We start from the raw sequence: 22,174 nt of genomic DNA on the forward strand, positions 1-22,174 counted from the left end.
GTAATATCTCGTATATTGCAAACCGTCGTAGAATGCGCCTTAGGAATTTTTTTGCTTTTGTTATGTTGTGTTATATTCGACGTGTCTGAATTTACATACCCGCGTAACATTCATAGCTTGCTGCCTGCACTCTTCAAGTGCATATAGATATCTCTAAAAGACATAATTCCGTTGCCAGAGAAAGAAAAAACTCCGAGAATTAAGTAACGGAAGAAAAACAAGCAAGTTTTTGGATTTTTCTGCATTTCAGATAAATGCCGATTTTAATTTCTATTACTCTAATACCCAAACGAACCCGGATCTCGTATGAAATAAAAACCTTCTACCTTGTTTAAAAAAATAAATAAAATTTAAAAAAAACAATAGTCGAGTTTCGAGAGACATTATTAATAATCTACCTGCACTGACATAAAACTCGAAGAAACACGATACGCACATTGTTCGATTTTTGTTTTCACCGTAAAAGCAAGTGAAAAAAGATTTGAAACAACGGAATGACATTTTCATTTGTAAATGTCCACTGTAATTAATTCAATTGGGAAATAAATTTTTTTTCTCGCATAGCTCGTCGTAGTTACATAACAAATAAAAAGAGTTAAGACGTATGTTGATTCGTGTTTCCTTGTAATTAATTTTCACATTATTGCTTTGACTATATTTTTTCTCCGTGACTTATAAATACATCTATAATTTCACACTTGATTTGTTTATTTAATTTCATTTTATCTTTCAATTTCCTCATCGACGGTCATCGCGTCGCGTATTATATATAAGACAGTTAAAATATTTCAGCGGCTATTCGATTCTGCTTTGTGATTTTTTACGACAGTCAAATAGATAGATATTCTGTGATTGAATTCATGTGGTACCCGCTCATCTTCAGTGTTTCGATGGCAAGGCTATAAATGATAGTAAATGATGTTATAATATAATAATTACATTCATATCACTCGGTCAGTTCTGAAGGCCTTTTCAATGCCCGAGGGCTCGGCCGCGAAACGAATGATCCGTGTGAATGTTACCTAAAATATATTTTAACTAGTGAAATTAAAAAGAAGATGAACGCGTATGCCTGAAATCTAACACCGAGCCACACCTCGTCGATTTATTGCCGTAAATCTAATCGGGATAATTTGCATTTCACGTAAATACATAAATCACGAATTCTGTGTACATTGTACGTCCAGCGGATGGTTTGGCTAATCTTGAAAAAACTAGATCGTAGAGATTCTTTACCTGTCAATAATATCGAGGCTTCGATCGTTTACAAGTTGATTTCTACAACTCGAGTTCTGTGCAAATATATTGTGCACATAAATCTTTGCTAATATATTATTTGAATATTTATTTTGATATATTGATTTTTCTTCAAGAAATCTGTATTTGAGGGTCTAGTGTTTATTCAAATATTATGTGTGTGTGTGTGTGTGCATTGCTTCAATTGAAATCTATAACCGTAGGTAATGATTGTTACGTATGTTGGGTCTCTCTTCACATTATATCTATCTTAGCAATGGAAAAAGTAGAGTCATCAGAGAACCACTCCTAATTACGTAACACGCCTATGCACCTGTGTTATATCTATGTACGCGCGATATTATAGACTTATAGATACATGTGTGTGTACACACACACACGCGTGGTTAAGAGAAAGCAGAGGACCGACCGGCGCGCGGCTTCGGTCAGTGAAATTACTTTCTCGAATCCGTTAGGCTTTTATAAATTCTTCAAAATTGGACGCTTCGGGAATTACATGTTTAAAGTACGTACCTACGCCCCTTTTCTCGATAAATCTGCATATGCGTATTTATTCAATATGTCATATGTCATTCGTATGCAAAAGACTACGATTTTTTTTTCCTTGCATCATATCTAAAAGTATATTTGCTTTTCTCGGTATTCGTGAATTTTTAAACATTCTCCTTTCTGTTCGACGAGTGAACCAGACTTTCGATTATATTAGTCATAATTATGAAAACGATGATTATTACAAAATTATTTTACCAGCAATTGGTGAAATAAAATTTTGTGCCGAAAGATATACAGTTACCGCAAAAGCCAATTATATTAGCTTGTTTTAGCTGTTCTTCTGAATTTGCAAACGTATCCAAAAAATTGCATCGTTTCGAGGCAAAGCATTGTATGCAAATTATATAAAATGAGAAAAAGAGAGGATAACAACGGTAAGAGTTTAAATTTATGGAAATTGTTGTTCTATACGTGCACATACCGAGTAATTATACAGTTTGCTAATTTTGATTAAGATGAAAGGGAACAAAAAACCGAGTTCGTATACCATGCGCATCTGATACGTATGCGTATGTATATATACTATATGTATATATATGTATAAACCGCTTAATTACCACGGTAAATTTCATTGTTCGCGCCCATGGACCTTGTAACGATTCCTATATACTCCACCTATCTCTTACAGCTATTTGTGTAACCTGTATTATATCATTATGCACGCCTCGACTAACGATCGTTGCATAACGTTATATATACTTATGGTATGCTGCATATGATCAATGATCACACACACATACACAGAACTTTCAATTCTTTACGGGATTTTACATAAGAAATTGAAGATACTCTATACGTACACTGTTCCTTACAGAGGATTTTTATTATGAATGGTAAATATTTAAACGGAGAAAAATGCAGATGGTCAAATTTCAATTTGGAATTTTCAAACGCATTCTAACCCGGAACCAGTCAAACTGGACGTCTACTTAAAAAACTCCGATAACCTGCACCAACAGCAAGTTCTCCTTCGGGGTACTTTCTTTTTCTCTTCAAGTTCATCCTCGTGCGCGTGAAAGTCTGACTGACTGACTGATTATTTACTCACATATTTGATCCTCGTTACAGTATCGATATACCATACCTATATGTACAATCGCCTCGACCATGTCCGCACTTTGCGCATACAATCGTAATCTTGAATTCCTATGAATAATGATAAATTGCTTTTCAGTTCTTTATAATAACATGTACGATTTTCCCATTCTATCGTTTATGTGTTCATTTCACGCCGAGTCGCCTCTCACGCGCGAATTGAGATGTAAATTAATCCTTTGCCTCGGTAGCTAAGGTATCGATGTCGAAATAGTTGTTCTCGTTTAACTCTGATTTTATCGCCCCTTTCCTGCCTACGCAAACGTGAACGTTCTTTTCAAATAATCAATTTTCAATCATCCTGCGTGCATCAAACCAACGACAATACCAACGTAAATGAGTCCCATCTGGTAGTATGTGTCAAAGTATTATACTTGATCGAATAACACTGTTGCGGTCCTAATCTTGCATGCGTGCAAACCATTCCTTGCGTTCGATTCAAAACGACATGCACACGTATGGAGTCGGATAATAAACGGTCGATGAAAGTCTCCCTATCCCAGATCTAACGCATATTATATACCTATATATACACAGTACGATCCTCTCTTCGCGTGTAAACGTCAATTTAAATGTCTAACAATATGGTACGCAGGTGAAGAAAGAGAAGTTTGATATCATAAGGCGGAGGTTTTACCAATCGCCAAGTGGTGGCCTCAATCGTTACGTTCGGGTCTTGGTGTCTGTATAACGTAAGTCGGTTAGTTAGCCCGTCCTGGTAAGCAATATAAGAGAGCGAGGAGAAAAGGTTGTTGACACTGTAACTTTGAGCCTGGATTTTCACCGAGCGTAGATCTAAGGCCAAGGTTATGTGCAGTGGTGCAGGTGGGTAGGATAATACATCTACCATCGCCCATGCAGCAGAGACCCAGATGGTGGTGAAGCGTTGAGGTGCGTTAAGCGGCATCGACATCAAAGACAAATTCAAACATTCCGGGGTAGCCTTGACTTTTAACCGGTTCTTTCTTTTTCTGTTCCAGCATTGGGCGAGTGCAGTCCAATATATCATGCGAGGAAGCACAATGACGCGATTGTCCTCGTCCGTTTGATCCAAGTCACAAAGACGAAAGGTCACAATCCTGTCTACCAACAGATTTTGCATAAGTAAGTTTTACACGTATACCTGGTCGCAAACTTGCTTTTCCAACCCGCAAAGCGCCCCGAGGATTAATCGGAATGTCTGCAAGGACATCTGCTCTCGTGGACAATTTCTCAGTCAGGTAGTAGGTATACGAAAGTCGCGTTCGCGGACTGACACTTGTGGTTATAAATGATACGACGTAGGTTTGGTGACTAACGCTTTGTTAGAGTATGCCAACCGGTTCGTGCTTTCCTTATGCATAGAGCGTCGAGTGTGACTTTTTTGAAGTTTGAAGCGCGATGATCAGTATTTGGGGAACCAGTTGATCAGCTCCTTTTAAAAAATCGTCAATTCTTCAGAGCAGCAAATAGAAATTCGGATTTTAATCTTTGGCTTCTTTTACACCGCCTCTCGTTAATTATCTCAACACCTTGGCTGGCGTAGGTTCATCGTGATCCCCTTAAGGCGTGATGAGCTCTCTCAAGTTTAGAGCGTACGACCTTGCCTGGTCTGATGCGGATGGGTGGGACACCGGATCACCTCCGGTTCTCGGATGAGTAGATAAATTTTAAACTATTAACGGACGCATTCTTGGTACATTCTTGATGGGAAAGCATTTATTGCTGAACATGGATCCCCTCCATTGACCCAAATTCAATACCGATATTTATTAGAGGATTGCGTCGTGGATTGCCCAATGTCCGCATTGAGTGGTATTTAGTAATTCAATTAAACATTTACCCATTGGTTCCAATGAATTCTGAGGTTTTACATGTTTACAGAATTATACGTATATCGGTAAGGTTTTATTTTCATCTCGTGTTTATTCTATTCAGACTGATAATTTATCCGCGCACATTTAAGTATCTTGACCTTTTCGGATGAGTAACCACACGGAATGAATACTTGTATATTTTATACTCAAGTAGAACGTTGTAACGAATCTATAAATCACCGGATCTCGATAATTATCCGAGGTTAAGTATATTTTCTATTCTCCATTGTTAATCGACCGCATCGTTTTTGAACCATATCAAAGATGAGCCATTTACACGCAGCTTTTCAGTCGTGAGATAATTTTTCGAAAGACGTTTTTTTCCCAGTATATGCAGATTATGTTGCACGTACTTAAATTCTTTTACTCCTTGAATTTCTTACGTAAACCCGTCAAATTACTCTCACCGATATGAGCGATCCAAGGCTGTATAATTTCTTGTTGCTTTTTTGTTCGTTATTTAATTACAACTATGAATATACAGTCTTTGTTAACGCTGCACGAACGAAAGAGGGGAAATTTCTCTTTTGTGAACTAAAAAACGAATTCAGATATCCGCTGCAACTGATCGTGAGCAGTTACGAATAACGTAAATACCTATATACGTTTTGTGTATATATATGTATACGTATATGTATATGTGTGCAGTTGACGCGAAGTGATCAGATACAAGTGTGTTACGGTTTCTTTGGAAATCATTCGGGAAGAAAGTTGCCACGAGGAGGAGTGGAATTGAATAGAAACGACCTAACTTGTAGTAAGTTTACAGATTTGTCGTTGGCTATTCGACTACGTAGTTCAAACCACGGGGTTGCGAAATTATTGTTGAATGTTTATCAGAAATTCAGGGTAGTCTACCTTAATTTATGCGTGTATCCCTGACGTAATAGCTGGCCGCTATACTATAATAATAACAATAATATTAATAATAATAATACAGCTTACTCAGGACTTTAAAATGTCCAGCGTGTCCCGTCTGAATTTGTTTAACAAAAATTCAAGCCACGAGTTCCTCGCCCTTCGAAACTTTAAATAGCAAAAAACAATCCGTGAAATTCTTTACATATCACAGTTTCCATTATACCTAAATTCCAGTCGTCGTTGACAAACTGGTTTTTTCGAAGGTCGTACATTTATTTTAAACTTTTCAGAATACTTTTTCCAGATAGCGCCTGAGTCACGTTCTCAGTCCGTTAACATCAAATTTCCAAGGACCTCCAAACTGCTTGTGGAATGTTGGGCACCGTTTTTGTCCCACGTTTTACTTTCAAGACTGTTTTTCACTGATCAAAATTTCGGAACGAACGACAAAAAATTCGAGGTGGGACGAGTACTGGGATTTTCCAACATGATGCAAATGCCGTCATACCTACTTTATTTCTTGTCTAGATTTCATCGGTGATTAATCGAGTCACTTCATCCATGGCATATGTCACTGTCAACTGTAAGATTGTTAATTTAATCGTACCACTAGGAGGATAACGCTTTCGCTGTACAGGGTTCATCTATGAATGGACTTGAACGTCTGGTGCATGACCGAATCGCTACGAAGCTCCTTAATTTCGAAGCAAGCCAGCGTAGCGCGAGGTTCGGTATTGGAACTTTTACTTTCTAAGGAATTTGCCGACGGGGCCGGACATGATGTAGTCGGTACACCGAGGCCGGACACTCTCGCTGTACCTACTCGTGGTTCAGTAATTAGATGAAGAAAACCGTATTCCACTCTGCAAACATTTGCCATGTAGTAATAACGTTAAGTGCAAACGGTCCCGGTGGTCCCTTTCACCGTAATCGCCACCTCTCGCAACAGGAGAAGCAACGATACCAAATTAGAAGACGTTACGCGGATCTGGAGCCCTCGAACTTCGATCCGCATCGGCGAGTACCTACAACACCTTATGCTTTTTCGTTTCAGGCACCGTGTGTCACTATCTTGACCGGTAGCGGTACTCCTATGTCCCGAGGATTCGATCGTGATCCACGATAAACCACCGACGAAATACCGAACCATGAATGTTGCCCTTGTTCCACTTGCCGCGGAATCAACGAGTTCGGCTACTGGACGAAACTGACGATATAAAATATTCACCCGATAGAATTGAGCGGCTTGTACGCACCACCCTGTGAACGCTTATCACATTACGTCACGATCCAAGATCATTTCAAGGCTGACCAGTGGACCATTACACGCGTGGTTCCCGATGTGGTTATGTCTTCGCGATACCCATATCTGCCTCCCATAAGTGCATATTTTAGTTCTTTCTTAAGTGCCTCCGGACAGGAGCTGAGAAACACGATTCGAGTCTCGATCATGGCCCACAGCTTTCGAGACCATTCGGGTCTTTGACGATCGAATCTCTGCACGTGACTACCAACACGCACTCTTGGTACACTGCGTGCAGGATAGCTTTCTCAGCGGTTATATATATGTATATCGTGATGGCAAAAACATACAGAGGTGCGTGAATTTAAATACCGCATTCCTCTCGGCAATTTCATTTGCAAATGATACAAATGTTTGCAGCAATGAAATTTTCATAGAAAGACTTATGTGTTACGACTCTAGATTTCCGGGATTCAAGAGTGTACGGTACACATTCGTACTTCCCAGTTTTTTCAATGTACGTATAACAATTTCCAGACAATATTTATGGACTAGAAAGCTCGACAAATCACCGCCCGAACCGTAAAGATCATGTCTGGAGTTCATCTATAAACACGTTGCATTTTGCAATATCTTGGAACGCGTCTCGGACGATCAATGAAAGGTTACCAACTGATCGTGCACGACCTTCGAAGGAATCTCTCACCTTTCCAAACCGCCGTCGCGCCGCCTGAATGCTTCGAATTTTTTAAATGGCAAGAAAAAGAAGAAGAAGAAGTTGATGATGAACGCGAAGAAGTAGAACGAAAAACGTCTGGTTAAAAAGGACCATTCGTAACGGTGTCCTGGAATCCAATCACGAATAATAAGTAAACGTCTGTTGCCGTAAGTGATTTCACTTTTGTTCATGCGAACTGGGTGTAGTGTACCTGTAGTCCACCTATACTGTATAAGTGACAGGGAGAGTTGGGTAGGTACACGATTCTTTTTGCCTCCCGGATATTTATTCCCAGAGAGTGAATTTATTTACTGGTGAAGTTTAGGAGCTAGCTGGCACCGCCGGTGCGAGATCTTTGACATATAATAACGGAATCGAAATAAGTGGATGAAACTTACCCAATCCATGGTGTAAACCGTGTTACGATTAAATCCCTGCACTGCGGTATAAATGTTATGTATTCTTGGAATAAAACTTTTCTCCGGGCTTTTTCCCTACGCGTTGTAATTGTTATTCGATTGTAAACCTGCAGCACATCGCAACGCGCGATCCACCATCCGGTGTTTTGATTGGCCTGGAACGAACGTGGCTCGAAATTAAAGGTATGTCGTAGGTGACAATGACTCGTCGAACCGATGATCGAACGGCGGTCGCGATCACTGTTGGAGGTGAGCGGAGGCACTGAGGCACCAACGGCGGCTATTCGATGTGCCCACTGGTACCACACTGTCACTTTCGTAAACCACCAAGACTTGGTCGACGACGAGGATATGGTGGGTATCACCTCGGCTCCGAGTTTGTCTGTGCAGAATATTCGACCAAGGAGAGGGGGCATCCCGACGAAGAGGTGAAAGGAAACCATCCGCATCACCCTACACTCTGTATACCATACCCAGATCCAAGATCGGCCGCACCCCACCAGCCGGCTGACATTCTGCTATTTACATCCTTACCAGTTCGCTCTGATTCGAGTGCTGCAGAAATCCTGCTGTACAATCGTTACCGGCGATAAGATTTTCCTCATTATTATCATTCGCCCTCAACCCTACCGAACTACTGATAACACAGATCTGCAAGAAAATAATTTTTAGCTGCTCAGGGTGTTTTTGGTAAGTAATTATATTTTCGACTGTGCTGAATCCAAAACTGACTTCCATTTCCCTCCGTCACGTACGGTATTCGTGCAAAATATAAGGTGTTTGCGTAAAAAAAAGCATAGCAATAACAAAAACACTACCATTTTATTACAATGAACTGAACGATATTTCTTGTAAAATTAAACAAACAATTTCTTGATAAAAAGTATTCGACATTCCGTCTTCATTCTTTTCGCCTATGAAACCTTTTCTTCTTCGCTTTGATACACTTCCGAAGACGCTTCCGCTTTCCATTTTCAATTTCCCCCTTTGTATTTATTCTTGAGCGTCACTCTAATACATATTAAATGGAAGTAAGAAATCACTTTTGCATAGGATTTTTAGAATCAAGAATAGAATATCAGATTTCGAGTTAAATGGGAGCTCAACTCTAAATGAAACTACGAACACGAGTTAAAAAAACAAACTTGACGCGATGGAACTTTTTGAGTATTTTTCCTGGTTTCAGGAGTGAAAACTTATAAGAAATAGTATAAAAATCTATGCAGTTTTTCGGTTACAAACCTGTGTAATGGTGTGGTTTGTTTGGTACCAGAAATTACCATAGTTTCTATAATAGGAACCTCTTCCAGAAATTTTTGAGGTCGCTGCCGCGCTGATTCGAAGTCTTAAATTGATTCGAAATTGCGACATTCGTATCGCGTGTCTGACCAAACGTTTTTATTTCTGATTTTTTGGGATCAGCTTTGTAACCTACGGCAACTTATACACCAATACATATGGAAATTGATTCTATCAAGAAATTTATACTTGTTATCCGCCGAATGGTGATTGACCATTTTTTATCTAGACCTCAAAGTCGACATGAGCCTGGTTGTAATGTGTCGGTCCATCCGCGATATTAACCACATTGAATTTAGTCATATTAATTGCGCTCAAACCCCAACCGAGAAGTGAAAAGCATAAATAAAAATCTATCGAACAGTTTCCGAATTAAAACTGGTGAAAAGAAACTGGTCTGGATCAGAGATGAAGAGACTTTAGCATCAGAGGATCGCAGCAAGGCTGTGAAGAAGAGCTCACAAGGCCGTCCAGGTACTATAAATTCCTATTATTCGAATATATATCGGTAAATCTTTGCAAAGCGAATCTATAGAAATATATTTTATTTGAATTTACATCCGTCATACTACACGAAATCTCGAGAAACAGTCGTTATAATATTTATTTTTTAATCAACACATACGTAGGGACGTATCAGTTTCATCGATGATATGTAAATATTTTATTTATAGTGAGAGGGACTACCAAGTGGTAATTAATTTGCGTGTCCAGATATCGTTTCCTCGTAGGGTTTTATCGCATGTCCCAGGAGTTTGTCGTTGTTAATTAGTCGAACAGCGTCATTACGGGTTCCGAAATTATAAATTTACGCAGGCATATGAATCAATAATGTATCCGCGCAAATACTTACAATCCACGCCCCTAGTATAGGCTTACGGGTTTATTGGCTATAGATTTGTGAAAATTAATAGAACCACGAATTTGCCGCCGTGTTTATTGACCAAGTATAACAATATTCATGCCGGTCAGGTACGAGAAACTCAGATGTAAAAGTTGTGTGTGTGTGACATCGATACCCTCGATCCATTCCATTGACCTTCACAAACTACCTGCAGTAGAAGCTGCATGGCATGTAGAATGCTTCATGGTTTGTTGTATGGTGTCGCGAATTCTAAAAGTGATACTTTGGAGAAAATTTATAAAAGAAAAAGTTTCTCGTTTGTATACGTGATTTTAAATTGAATCGCAACTTTCCGGCGATAAAATATTCTCACCTCGCAGCCGGGTAAGATGGTCGAATATGCGGGACTGTTAATTAGCTTACATCTTTAAATATTTCTAATCGCTAGTCGAATTTGTAAGGAGAGGGGGAAAACGTAAAAATTCGAACACAAGTTATGCAAGGCATCCCTATAACACTTTAATTAGAGAAGTTATCGATCAGGCAAATGTGTTATTTATTTGGCCAATGCGGATGTGTAAGAATAATTAAAATTCTAGAACAAGCTTCGTTCGAAATCTGTCTAAATAGAAAACATTGCGTCTTCGTTTTCTACAATTCATGTTGTAATTTGGCTCATTAATAATTCAGGATTTGATGTATTATCAATTAATATATGTATACTTACCTATCCTCAAAAAAAAAAGTAAAGGAAACAAGTTCAATATCTGTCGGAGAAAATTAAGTCTGCAGAAATTGCAGCGTATAGTGAAGATACAACATTTGTTCTATTAATAGTAATGCCAACCATCTTATTCTCACAGGTCGTCAAAGGTATCAATAATTATTACAGTTCTCTGCCTTACCTTTCGTACAATGGCCTATGTACGAATAACAATGTGTTCTTTGAGTTTCGAATTATACCGATAGCAGCAGCAGCGTCGTCTTTGAATTCTCAGCATTCTGCTAAAATCGAAGTTTGGTTTGATTTCATTTTCAAGTTAGGAACGACATGTGACGGTTTATAGTTACTTCATGATTTATAGGCAGACGTTGTCAACAAATGTAATAATTCAACGACAGTTTTGATTTAGATTATTCTCCAATAATGTCTCGCTTGATTGTGAAAAACCTTCCGAATGGCGTAAGTTAGTTTTTGTGACGCGTTTACTAGGTTAGGTTAAGTCAGGTTAACCCCACTGATCCTTATTTTACTTCTCCAAATCGTCAGATAACTGAAAACAGGTTGAAGGAGATTTTCAGCGAAAAAGGTATCGTCACTGACGTTCAACTCAAGTATACAAAGGATGGAAAGTTTCGACGCTTTGGTTTTGTCGGACTCAAGACTGAGGAGCAGGCTCAGAACGCACTTGATTACTTCAACAATACCTGCATCGATACTACCAAAATCAACATTGAACATTGCGCTGGACTAGGTATGCAAATCAAAAATATTTATATCCAAATCTCAGGCATTTTCAAAAAGCAGTTCGCCGTGCAATAAACCGTCAACTTGTCTGCGTTTTTTTTTTTTTTTCACAACTAGGTGATACGTCAAAACCGAAAGCATGGAGTAAATACGCTCCTGACAGTGTTGCATATGGAATTATTAATGGCAAAAAAGACAGTGATGACCATTTATCAACTAAATCAAAGGCCGTCGAGAAAAAGAAGAAAGAATCGAAGAAGCAAACGAGCAAAGAGATTAAAGAAGCTCTTGAAAAAGTGAGAAAAGAAAAAACTTCATTATAAGTTCCAAATTATTGAGCTTTGATACATCAGAGTTGTGATTTATAGTGTTACTGAATTTTACCGATATTTACAGCACAAGGACGATGCTCTCTTCACTGAGTTTTTGGAGACACATGCAATTACAGGAACAAATGCCATTTGGAGCAATGATACCACAGGAGGCACAGGAGTTAATGACGACAGCAGCGAAAATGAAAGCGATGAGGATGACACGCAAAAGGACGATGACAACGTTGACTCTGGAAATGAGAGTGAGGATAAACAGAAAAAGGAGCAACGAGCTGCTGATAAGAAAATTTCGGATCTGGAAGTTAGTTTAAAATATAAAGATTGGCTAATAGCTCATAATTTGACTGAGTATTCGAACTAACATGTTCAATACATTTTTACAGTACATGCAAATCCTGAAGGCTAAAGCACAGGGTGATATTAATCCTTCAAGACTCTCCAATGACGCAAAAAACACCCACGGACCACTGAAGTTACTAACAGTGAAAGTTCGGGGTCTTGGATACAGCCATAAAAAGAAACATATAAAGCAGTTTTTCCATCCCCTTGTTCCTAAATCAATACGACTGCCTCCAAAAATTAAGGGCATTGCCTATGTTGGTTTCAAGACAGAAAAGCAACTGAAACAGGCATTGAACAAAAATAAAAGCTTCTTGGGTAAGTGATCGCGGATCAATATTCTGCACTTAAAGAAAATACCTTATTGTCTTTTCGTTAGTCTCTGGATTATGTTGAATATAACTTTCTGTCCACAGATGGAAAACGACTGTTTGTTATGAAGTATGAGGCGAAGGACACAGTCGACGATATAAAGTCAGCCAGAGAGAAGCCAGCAAATTCAAGGTGGAAAGAACAGGAAGAAGCCCTCAAAAGCGAGGAGAGTATAGCTGAATCAGGGAGAATGTTTGTCAGGAATTTGGCCTACACCACGACCGAGGCTGACATACAAGCTCTGTTTGAAAAATACGGTGAGATATCATATATGCAGTAAAAATATTTCCTAACGAATTTTTAAATTCTCAACAAAGTGTCTTACAAATATTATAAAATAAGCAGTCTTCAAACAATCAGTTATACTTTGAATTTTAGGACCCTTATCCGAAGTAGATCTACCCATCGATAAAACCACCAGGAAACCTAAAGGTTTTGGCGTTGTTGTGTTCATGATGCCTGAGCACGCAGTGAAAGCTTATACGGAATTGGATGGTTCAATTCTTAACGGAAGAATGCTGCACATACTTCCTGGGAAAGGAAAAGCATCTCTTGACCAGCAGCTTGAAAACGGTTGGTTGACGAGACTCATTTTTTTTTGTCTTCCTGTTCTAACGTGTTTGACCACAGTCTTTCTTTTACAGACAATTTGGACTTTAAAACAAAGAAAGAACTGCAAAAAAAAGCTACAGCTGGCTCTGTGCACAATTGGAACACACTGTTCCTTGGTCAAAATGCAGTTGCTGAAGCCATCGCTACAGCGTATAATACTACAAAAGAGAAGGTAGGTTCTAAATACTTGAAGTTTTTATCGGCCAAAACAAAAAATTGCTTTGGTCTTGATCTGGAATTACAATAATGCTATCTAATTTGTTTCTAGGTCTTGGATGATGGTGGAAAAAGTTCCAGCGTCGCAGTAAGACTAGCTTTGGGTGAAACTCAGCTTGTCGAAGACACGAGAAAATTCTTAGAGGAGAGCGGCGTTCACGTGGACGCATTCAATCAGGTAAATTTCAATTACTTCAAAAAAAGCAAACGACATAATCACTGACAGACCAATCTTTATTCATCTCTTTATTTCTAGCCGCCGGAAAAAAGATCTAAAACTGTAATACTAGTAAAAAACTTACCTGCCCAAACCGACGTCAGGGAGATCAGAGAAATGTTTGTCAGACATGGGGAATTAGGAAGAGTAATTATGCCGCCCTCTGGAGTTACCGGTAAGCTAAAAATATCAAATTCGCCTTGTGATATTAAATTTATCGCTTGTTATACTTCTAATCTTACTGGAAATACGTGTTATGCAGCTTTGGTCGAATTCCTAGAGCCTTCGGAAGCTCGTATAGCATTTACAAAATTGGCTTACACAAAGTTCAAGTACCTTCCCTTGTACCTCGAATGGGCTCCCGATAACAGCTTTAAATCACCCGTAAGCAGTTCCAAGCAGCCAGAAGCCGCTTCTCGTAACACGGAACCAAAATCTTCGAATTTATCCAAAGAGGATAAACCAGAGAGTAAACAGATGACTGTTTCCGTTAAGGAATCAAGCAGCGAAGATGACGAGGAAGCAGAACCAGATACTACGCTTTTCGTAAAAAATCTCAACTTCTCAACCACAGAGGAAATGCTGAGAGAGGTATAATAAATGGAGTTGATTTGTTAGCTTTGCAGATTTAAAACTAAATTTTTCATGCTCATCTCTAATTAACCAAGGCTCCTAACTTTCTTTACATAGCATTTCCGAAAGTGCGGTCGCCTCGATTACGTGAATATTGCAATGAAAAAGGATCCGAATAATCCAGGGGGAAAACTGTCGATGGGATATGGTTTTGTCAGATACAAACGCAAAGCGGATGCCGAACAGGCTCTTAAAAATCTTCAGATGACTTCGGTAGATGGAAAAACTCTTGAACTAAAAAGATCAGAAAGAGCGCTGCAGTAAGTACATGAATATTCCGTTTACCACCTTGACACTTATCACACTAGTAAGGTAAATGTTGTATTGCATATGAAAAATGCTTCAGATCTGACGCTCAGACTACGAGGAAGGTTTCAAAGGTCGGTGAACAAACAGGAACCAAAATCTTAGTTAGGAACATTCCATTCCAAGCGAATGCCAGCGAAGTTCAAGAATTATTCAAGTGAGTTTTTTGCATTACACCTTTCATTATTTCGATTATTCGTTTGTCTCTTCATTACTTTTATACGTTTCATTATCTAATAAAAATTAATTTTACAGAGCGTTCGGAGAGATAAAAGCGTTACGTTTGCCAAAAAAAATGTCGACTTCCGAATCTCACCGAGGTTTTGCATTCGTTGATTACTATACGAAAAGTGACGCTAAGGTAATTTTCACAAAATTGTCACATCTTTCTAAGTTTTCAAATGCTTCGGTCCAATTATTTCATTACGTAACGGTGAATAATTATGTGCCAACATTTCAGAAAGCTTTCAAGGCATTGTGTCAGAGCACTCACTTGTACGGACGTCGATTAGTCTTGGAATGGGCACAGACCGAGGAGGGTATAGACGAGATCAGAAAACGAACTGCGAAACACTTTCACCAAGGTATTTAGGAAGAATATTTCATTGGGTTTAATTGTAAACAATATAGATTTAGTGTGCACTAATAATATCTGATTGAATTGAATTACAGATGGAGCAGTTTCTAGAAGTAAAAAGGGTGTTCTGGATCCTGAAGCGGTGGGTCTAGACGCAGAATGATATTCTGGGTCGTAAATCTAGATTTTTGACATATTGAATTCATACTAGATATAATTGTATAATATCGCGTGTCTTTGAAGACACTTGACCATGTACATATTCCGACTGTCCAACAATTTTCAAATAGTTTAGAACAACTTACAATTAAGTAAATCGCTAACTACGGATTTTGTAAGACGGGTTGCTCGTGGCAAAGCGTATTACGCTATCATCCTTTTCATTTTCTGTGGGCGTTTACAACTCGCGTGTCGCTACTCGTCACGGATATAAATGAAAAACGGTCAATCACGCTCCCGTATAATTCGGTGTGTAAAGAACTTCCGTCATTATTGTTGTAAAGGATAATTATTATGAATAAACCTTGAATTGAAGCCTTCGCAATCATTTTTACGCTGTTGAGAAACGCAAAATCGTGATGCTTCGAAAATTCATTCATCCCGTCTCGCGCAACACATGATTTCGAACACTCTAAAAGATGGTGCTACTACTTGTCTGGCATGTGTTGCCATTTGACTATGCCAGTAAAAAAACGGCGGAACTATTTTTGCCGCTATAAAGTGGGCGGGAATCTGTCAAAGTCCCGAGCAATTGCGAATTTCATATTCGTTATTGCGAACTAGTAGGTGAACAGTGTTCAGAGATTTTGAAACATTTCCGTACACCCGTGGCAGCATCAAATATCTCGAATCCCAAACGAAGGCGTGAATTCGAATGATGCGGAAATTAGAAAAAGGAAGCATTTCAGAATTATAAGCATAATTGCTAAAAATATCGCGTCTAGGAAAATTTTCCTCTGAAAGCCAGATGGTTCAGCGCAATTTTGACTGGCTTCAATAACTTCGCTCCAAAGGCATGCCGCATCGTATTCCAAACACTATATTTGATACGTTCTGCAGTAGAGTAAAATTAAGTTCTCTATATCTCACTGTGTAGAGGTGGGAGTGATGCCAACAAGAAGTATACGCTCAAAAAATACGCTCAGGACGTGCCACGCAGTGTGTAGCAAACACTTCGTGAGAATGGCATGAGGGTGAAGTTTTATTTCGTCAAATTTACGTTGTGAAGAAAAAAAAGTTTATCACTTTGACACTGTCATTGATACATTCATCATTGTTGTTAACTATGCGTTGGTAATCGTGTGACTAATACCGAAATAAATAGATTACTAGAATTGCGATAAAATTAAAACAAAAATCATGCACCGCGTGCTGAGTTTCCAAATGGGAAGAGGTTTCGGTGAATCGAGCGAATTCGTAACGAAACGAATGTGCTTTTCATTCATATTTTTCTTCGGATTCTTGGCACTACTCGGGGGTTTTCTGTTGGGCAGATTTTCAGCCGAAAGGACAGAAAAATTACGTGAACAACGTAAACAGATTGAATATACGGAAAACAGGATGGAAAGCGTTCGGCTGGAACGTACACTTCTGGAAGAATTGCGAAAAGCTTCATTTGACCAATATCACGTTACGTACGTTGGCAGTAATATTATTTGAAAATTAAACGTAATTTAGATCAGGGAACAGACGGTGCTTCATATCCCGTCCAGACGTAATAAAAAATTTAACAGCTGAAAAAATAGACGTCCTCGGATAATATTTGTATACTACGGTCCATATCGCGAGTCCGTCAATAGTATGTCAACATTGGGGAAAAATATGTTGTGAATTGTTAATGAAATATATTTATGTTTAGCGCGGGATAAAAAGTTGCATGAGGGTACATATGCATACATATATGTTTAGTAAGTAAGTATACGTTTCATAGATAGTGACGCATCTTGTTGCACGAATACGAGGCGCGTTACGCACGTATATTTCAATTTTAGATCGACCCGCTTTTAACGCAACTCACACCTCTGCAATAACAGTATGGATGTATAACTAAGAAACATGGGCATCGTATATACAATCTGTATTTTTTTTTTTGATATTCACTTGATTGTAACAAAGTTGAAACGGTGATTTGGATTTTCCCTGTTTCAATCATATTAGCTTTATATATTTACTCATTTTTACATCTCACACTAGCTGGGGAATATTTACATAAGAGCCCAATAAAAAAACGTAGAAATTGCGGTGTCCCCATCGAAGGTTTTTCTTAGCAAAATATATATATTTTTTTTCCTCTCTCTTGTCGGGAAATGCATGTGTCTGCAGCTATTTTGAGACTGCGGCGTATGAATGCAGAATGATGGACGGGAGACCAAAGAAAAATATTGAACGTCGGACAATGAAACAGCAATGAGATGAGAACAGTCTCATCCATTTTAACGAGACAAGTTGATAAACAAGTTTTTAGACTTGTTTAAAATAGACAACAAGATTGTTTATTTTTCTCTCCTTGTAGTCTTTTCGTGGTAACAATTGCAGAGTTATTGGTTTCGGGAACATTTATACCTTCTGTCGCATTACTCAAACATCGCGATGTTAGTGCGGAATTTGCAGTAAACCGTCAGCAATACACGTACGTGTAGGTAAAAATAATGGAAATTGGTATGCTTAGTTCTTGGTTTTTAAAAATTGTTTGGAAGTGAAATCACGACTAAAATATTCTTGCCATTTTCTTATTTGCCGTAAAATAAAGCCCGATAATCTCTGAGTTGTGATGACGATTTTACAGTCGAAACAAAATCGCAAACGAAGCTACAGCGGCCATGTTGATTTTGTCCCAGAGTTAACATTTGTTAGTGGGATATCTCACACGAGTATTTTTGAGTGCTTTAATTAATTTTTCCCCATTCATCGTCAATTTTGCCACACAAGCATTTAGGTCTGTTTTTTTATATTATAACTCCTCATCTCAGTTCAACAATTTTGATTCCTTTGTCTATACTTATTGTTGTATTGTTTATTGTTTAGCCTAATATGGGTATGGCTCCCTCTAAAAAATAAACATGTCATTGTTGGACTCCTTTTCTATGCAGGAAAACGTTGGCAAAAGATGCTAACGAGGATCACATAAACCACGAAAGTGTTGAGACAACCCTTTCGAATTCCCACTTATTCCCCAATTCCATGCCAGACAAAACTGTCGTTGCTTCTCTACCTGGATTACGCGAATCCGGTAATAAACCGTTCATAATTAGATATAATTAGAATACTAGTTACTGATAATTCTTTTATTCATTGTCATTTTTGTGATAAATGATCGATGTTCCATAAAAAAATAGACAGATGGGTCGTACTTTCGGTTAGTGGAGACGGTGTCATCTTGGCCCTTGAGCTTGCTAGAGTGTTTGAAAAGCTGAGGGATGCACATAACTGGAATCCACGGAGAAGGATAGTTTTCTGCTTCTCCAACGAGTTTGGTCGGGATTCGTGTCGCGACAATCTACCGAAATACGCACACCATAAGATAGTGGCCTATTTAACAGTCCATGGAAACGCCATACAGAGTTAGTTGAATATAAAATTTCGCAATTTGGGACATAGAAGTAATTGAAAACCGTGGAAATTCGAATTAACACCACGCCCTTATCGACAGAGAACGGGTGCTTCGTAGCCCCAGGATCAGACGTGGTGAGATCGTCGGTATTTGAAGCAGTTCAGACAGTTCAGGATACAATTTCTGCCCAAGACCTAACAAGTACTCGCAGAATTTTCAACTGGTGCCAAAAGGAACCTGATGACGGGCTATTTTTGCCTAGACTTCCCTCAGACATACCGCATGCCTCACTCGCATTATTAGTAAGAAACTACAACCCGTTTCAATTCATATCGCTAAAATATAGCTGTTATCGTTTCGTTTCAATCAATATTATTTCAGGCAGCAACCAACATTAGTGTCAATGCTGACTATGAAACAGCGACCCCGTACCGTAGATCTTTTTTTCAAATTATCGGTCTTACTATCTGGAGACTTTCGAACAGTCCGATTCTTCACTGGGATCCGAAATACTTCGAACGCGACGTCAAAGCAGCCTTGAAGATGATCGATTCTCCAGGATTCGTCCAAGTTAAAGGTAGAAATCATAGACCAACTTTGGTTCGAACATGAATTACTTTGGACATGCTGTACAGCAATATATGATCGAATGTCAGTCAATTAAATTGGCACACATTTCAGAGAAGATTACATCGACTGTGCATAAAATAGTCAATAGAGCTTACAACTTGAATCGAAACATAAACGAGATCGAAGAGCCTGAGTAAGTGCGTTGTCACATTGTCACTAAGCATGATAGAAGTGTGAGTTTTAAAAAAGATTATTTCAGGCGTTTCAAATCTGAGTTCCCATACAATATATTTACAGCTCACTGTCAGCACGAGTGATGAACGACTTGGTAATGGATTTGGATCGAGTACTGCTGTGCCCAGACGGTAATTTAGCGTCAAAAACTGACCCAGCTTTAATCAAACGTGGGCTGGTGGATTCGGAAATGCTCGATGATATGCTCAATTGCTATGAGAATGTAGTTCAAGTTTTGCAGGAAGGGTGACTTCCAAGTTTTCTGAATGCCCAGTGAATGAATAACAAGCCACCGTCGACAGTAATGTGTTTTAAAAAGGTAATGCTCATTGCTTCTCTTTGTACTTAGGTGTAAGGTTTGAAAAGTTTGCAAAATATTCAACACGCAAGGCCTTTTTTCTCGAGATTTCTCATACACGATACCACATCGAGATTTAATGCTGAAAATACTTCGGTTTGTACTATTGGTATAATGATTCAAATCGGATGAAAACATTAACTCTGGTATAGAAAATTGATGCTCAAATTGGTAACGAAATGATATTTTGGATGGCTAAAATAGACAGATAGAGGTAACGAGGGAAATAAAGTGGAATTAAGAATACTTTCGTTCGTATAAAATATCACATTTCTGTAAATTTACATGATTTATGCCCGGCTAAAATGCGAAACAAATCTGGTGAGTCATTTAAAAGCATCAAAAGGTTTCGATGTATATTGAATACTTATGTTAATTACAAAAACACAATAATGACGTAGACACAATTTACGAAAATTAGCTACCTTATCTTACGCACACTGTATATAAATTTATGCCTCAATGTACATTCATTTTTGTTTGGTGCACAAGGAGTTACGTTCTTCAACGTACAAAATTCATCAATGCACACTGGAAGCACCATACCTTATTTCCCTCTCAAACTGTTCGGCATTTAGGGTACCGTCGATGGCTTGGCAATTTGGATTGAAAACAGAGTAGGCGCTAATCTCGCCCTTTTTCTTTGGACCAGACCGAGTGTTCTTCCATATTAGTACTAAGGATGACACGATAAAGTATACGGCGCCGAATTCGAACTGAAGTGCTATCATGTAAAGCGTTGCCCACAGAAGGAAGTACAGCAGGTAAGTGACTTGCGTCAATACCGGATTCTCTGCCGGCGTCAAATCCAGACTCTCTTCAGACTGACTGCTCTCTATGTCTTCCCTATCCTGGAACCTTACAATTCTTAATGTTGCAGTACTGTTTACGCTGTTCTGTATTTCAAGTGTTATAACAATAGGCGTTTATAATTTATGATAATGAAATAGTCTTTTCCTTCAGTTTTCCGAGCATAGTACATAGAAATATAAGTGAAAGCGTGTAAATTCCTACTACACAGAAGACTGAAGAGAAGTAGCCGTCAAGTTGTAACCATGATTAAGTGTAAATGTTTGCAGTTATCTCGAAAAGTGTTGTTTGTTGTTACAAAACCGAGCAAACAAATAACAATGTGATGAAAATACAGATTGGGTGAGTGAGGAAATGAGAAGGCGAGATAAAAATGAAAAAACTAACCGTAAATACATACAACAGTAATCATAATAACAATGATTTTGATTTAAAATACAATACAAGATACAAGGTTCAAATTATTGCAATTAAGAGACATAACCTTACCTCGAGTTCTACGTAGGCGGGCGGAGGCGACGAGGAAGCGGATGTGTTGCTGGTGTTCGATCCCCAGGTCAAAACGCCTTTAACAGAATTTTTCATCGATTCGACCATAGCTTGTTTGCGTTTTCTAACCCTGTAGGCAGCCAACTTAGCCTCCATTTATGAAACGAGCAGACGATACATGACCTGCTCCCAGCCGTAAGTGTTTTTTTAAATCATCAATTCCTGCTTTATTTCTTCCTGTCAAACGTCGTCTTCTCTCGAATACGCGTATGCGTGGCGAAAGGAATCCACACACTGAACTAAACAATCGACACGTATTCCTACGTGAATTTTACACGTACATTGATCGACCAATAAGAGTGGGGATTCCCCACTTTACTTGTCTCATCGTGCTTCACGTTGCGCATGAGAATTCTTTTGTTTTATCTTCTCTATCGTTTGACCGCGAATTTTAAACTTTATCTAGGAATTTCTAATCGTCGCGTCGATAAATCAGCTAACTTCTAAGCGTAAGCAAATGCTACTTAGACTTTCATTCTGCGTCTGATGATTTTTAAATAACGTCCGTGCTTATAAAAACGTAGTTATTCGATAAAATGAGAAGAAAAAAAAATATTCACACCGATCGACCGAATAACGAGATGCAACAGTTTCCTCAATAAATTCACACCATCTGGGCATTGCGATTTCGAACCGATCATTAAAGTGATGAAATTGCAATGTATATATTGATTCAAGTGAATTAGTCCCAGCTGACAGGAGTACATATTTTTCTTCTTACCATACCTACCTACCAAAGGTTTGCACGCGACAGTTGTGCTTACACAGATATTATCATAATCAGGCTATTTTTGCAAAGTTAGAGACCGCATTTGCAATATTGAAATATTTCTGCTAATCATTTTCCTATTAGGAACCTCGATAATTACTTTGAACATCTGTTCTTG

At 38.6% G+C, this 22,174-nt stretch overlaps 4 protein-coding genes across 7 annotated transcripts in view; 2 read left to right on the forward strand and 2 right to left on the reverse strand.

The window, feature by feature from the left end:
• Positions 1–8,363, reverse strand: part of LOC107222156 (mucin-4) — a 28,393-nt gene extending 20,030 nt beyond the window's left edge. For both annotated transcript variants that reach the window (XR_006904594.1, XM_046740984.1), the window contains exon 1: positions 7,981–8,363. Coding sequence is in view for 1 of the 2 variants with exons in the window: in XM_046740984.1 (XP_046596940.1) it covers positions 7,981–7,989 (9 nt within the window). In the remaining variant the exon portion in view is untranslated. The remainder of the gene's footprint in view (positions 1–7,980) is intronic.
• Positions 8,364–11,128: 2,765 nt separating this feature from the next.
• Positions 11,129–15,750, forward strand: LOC107222165 (probable RNA-binding protein 19). The gene is made up of 16 exons (XM_015661414.2): positions 11,129–11,327; positions 11,415–11,619; positions 11,730–11,908; positions 12,009–12,245; positions 12,328–12,601; positions 12,700–12,912; positions 13,034–13,228; positions 13,300–13,439; positions 13,536–13,661; positions 13,740–13,875; positions 13,963–14,291; positions 14,391–14,593; positions 14,680–14,796; positions 14,895–15,000; positions 15,100–15,223; positions 15,312–15,750. Exons 1-16 carry the CDS (start codon positions 11,292–11,294, stop codon positions 15,377–15,379), a joined length of 2,688 nt encoding a protein of 895 aa, XP_015516900.2. The 5' UTR covers positions 11,129–11,291; the 3' UTR covers positions 15,380–15,750.
• A 132-nt stretch (positions 15,751–15,882) lies between these two features.
• LOC107222163 lies at positions 15,883–21,106 on the forward strand. Of its 2 annotated transcripts, XM_046740991.1 has the most exons (9): positions 15,883–16,850; positions 18,306–18,445; positions 18,552–18,776; positions 18,866–19,068; positions 19,148–19,343; positions 19,448–19,529; positions 19,634–19,701; positions 19,812–19,889; positions 20,507–21,106. In XM_046740991.1, exons 1-8 carry the CDS (start codon positions 16,576–16,578, stop codon positions 19,853–19,855), a joined length of 1,233 nt encoding a protein of 410 aa, XP_046596947.1. In that variant the 5' UTR covers positions 15,883–16,575; the 3' UTR covers positions 19,856–19,889; positions 20,507–21,106. The 2 variants fall into 2 exon arrangements, 1 of the variants encoding a protein (XP_046596947.1); XR_006904595.1 differs by having other exon boundaries at positions 19,634–19,889.
• Positions 19,977–21,383, reverse strand: LOC107222164 (SAYSvFN domain-containing protein 1). Of its 2 annotated transcripts, none has more exons than XM_015661413.2 (2): positions 21,228–21,383; positions 19,977–20,779 (listed from the first exon to the last, which is right to left on the reverse strand). In XM_015661413.2, the coding sequence occupies exons 1-2, from the start codon at positions 21,381–21,383 to the stop codon at positions 20,450–20,452; spliced, it is 486 nt and encodes a 161-aa protein (XP_015516899.1). In that variant the 3' UTR covers positions 19,977–20,449. The 2 variants fall into 2 exon arrangements, 1 of the variants encoding a protein (XP_015516899.1); XR_006904596.1 differs by having other exon boundaries at positions 20,650–20,786; positions 21,228–21,364.
• Between the last annotated feature and the right edge of the window lie 791 nt (positions 21,384–22,174).

This window comes from Neodiprion lecontei, chromosome 5, assembly GCF_021901455.1.
Source record: "Neodiprion lecontei isolate iyNeoLeco1 chromosome 5, iyNeoLeco1.1, whole genome shotgun sequence".
In the NCBI taxonomy this organism is placed as follows: domain Eukaryota; kingdom Metazoa; phylum Arthropoda; class Insecta; order Hymenoptera; family Diprionidae; genus Neodiprion; species Neodiprion lecontei.

Excerpts from the sequence above, each read along its gene's own strand:
- LOC107222165 (XM_015661414.2), top strand. The coding sequence starts at position 11,292 with ATGTCTCGCTTGATTGTGAAAAACCTTCCGAATGGC. Across the intron at positions 11,328-11,414 it reads TGAAAAACCTTCCGAATGGC|ATAACTGAAAACAGGTTGAA; the intron begins GTAAGTTAGTTT and ends CCAAATCGTCAG. Across the intron at positions 14,594-14,679 it reads AGATCAGAAAGAGCGCTGCA|ATCTGACGCTCAGACTACGA; the intron begins GTAAGTACATGA and ends AAAATGCTTCAG.
- LOC107222163 (XM_046740991.1), top strand. The coding sequence starts at position 16,576 with ATGCACCGCGTGCTGAGTTTCCAAATGGGAAGAGGTTTCGGTGAATCG. Across the intron at positions 16,851-18,305 it reads TTTGACCAATATCACGTTAC|GAAAACGTTGGCAAAAGATG; the intron begins GTACGTTGGCAG and ends TTTTCTATGCAG. Across the intron at positions 19,344-19,447 it reads AGGATTCGTCCAAGTTAAAG|AGAAGATTACATCGACTGTG; the intron begins GTAGAAATCATA and ends CACACATTTCAG.
- LOC107222164 (XM_015661413.2), bottom strand. The coding sequence starts at position 21,383 with ATGGAGGCTAAGTTGGCTGCCTACAGGGTTAGAAAACGCAAACAAGCT. Across the intron at positions 20,780-21,227 it reads CCGCCTACGTAGAACTCGAG|GATAGGGAAGACATAGAGAG; the intron begins GTAAGGTTATGT and ends GTAAGGTTCCAG.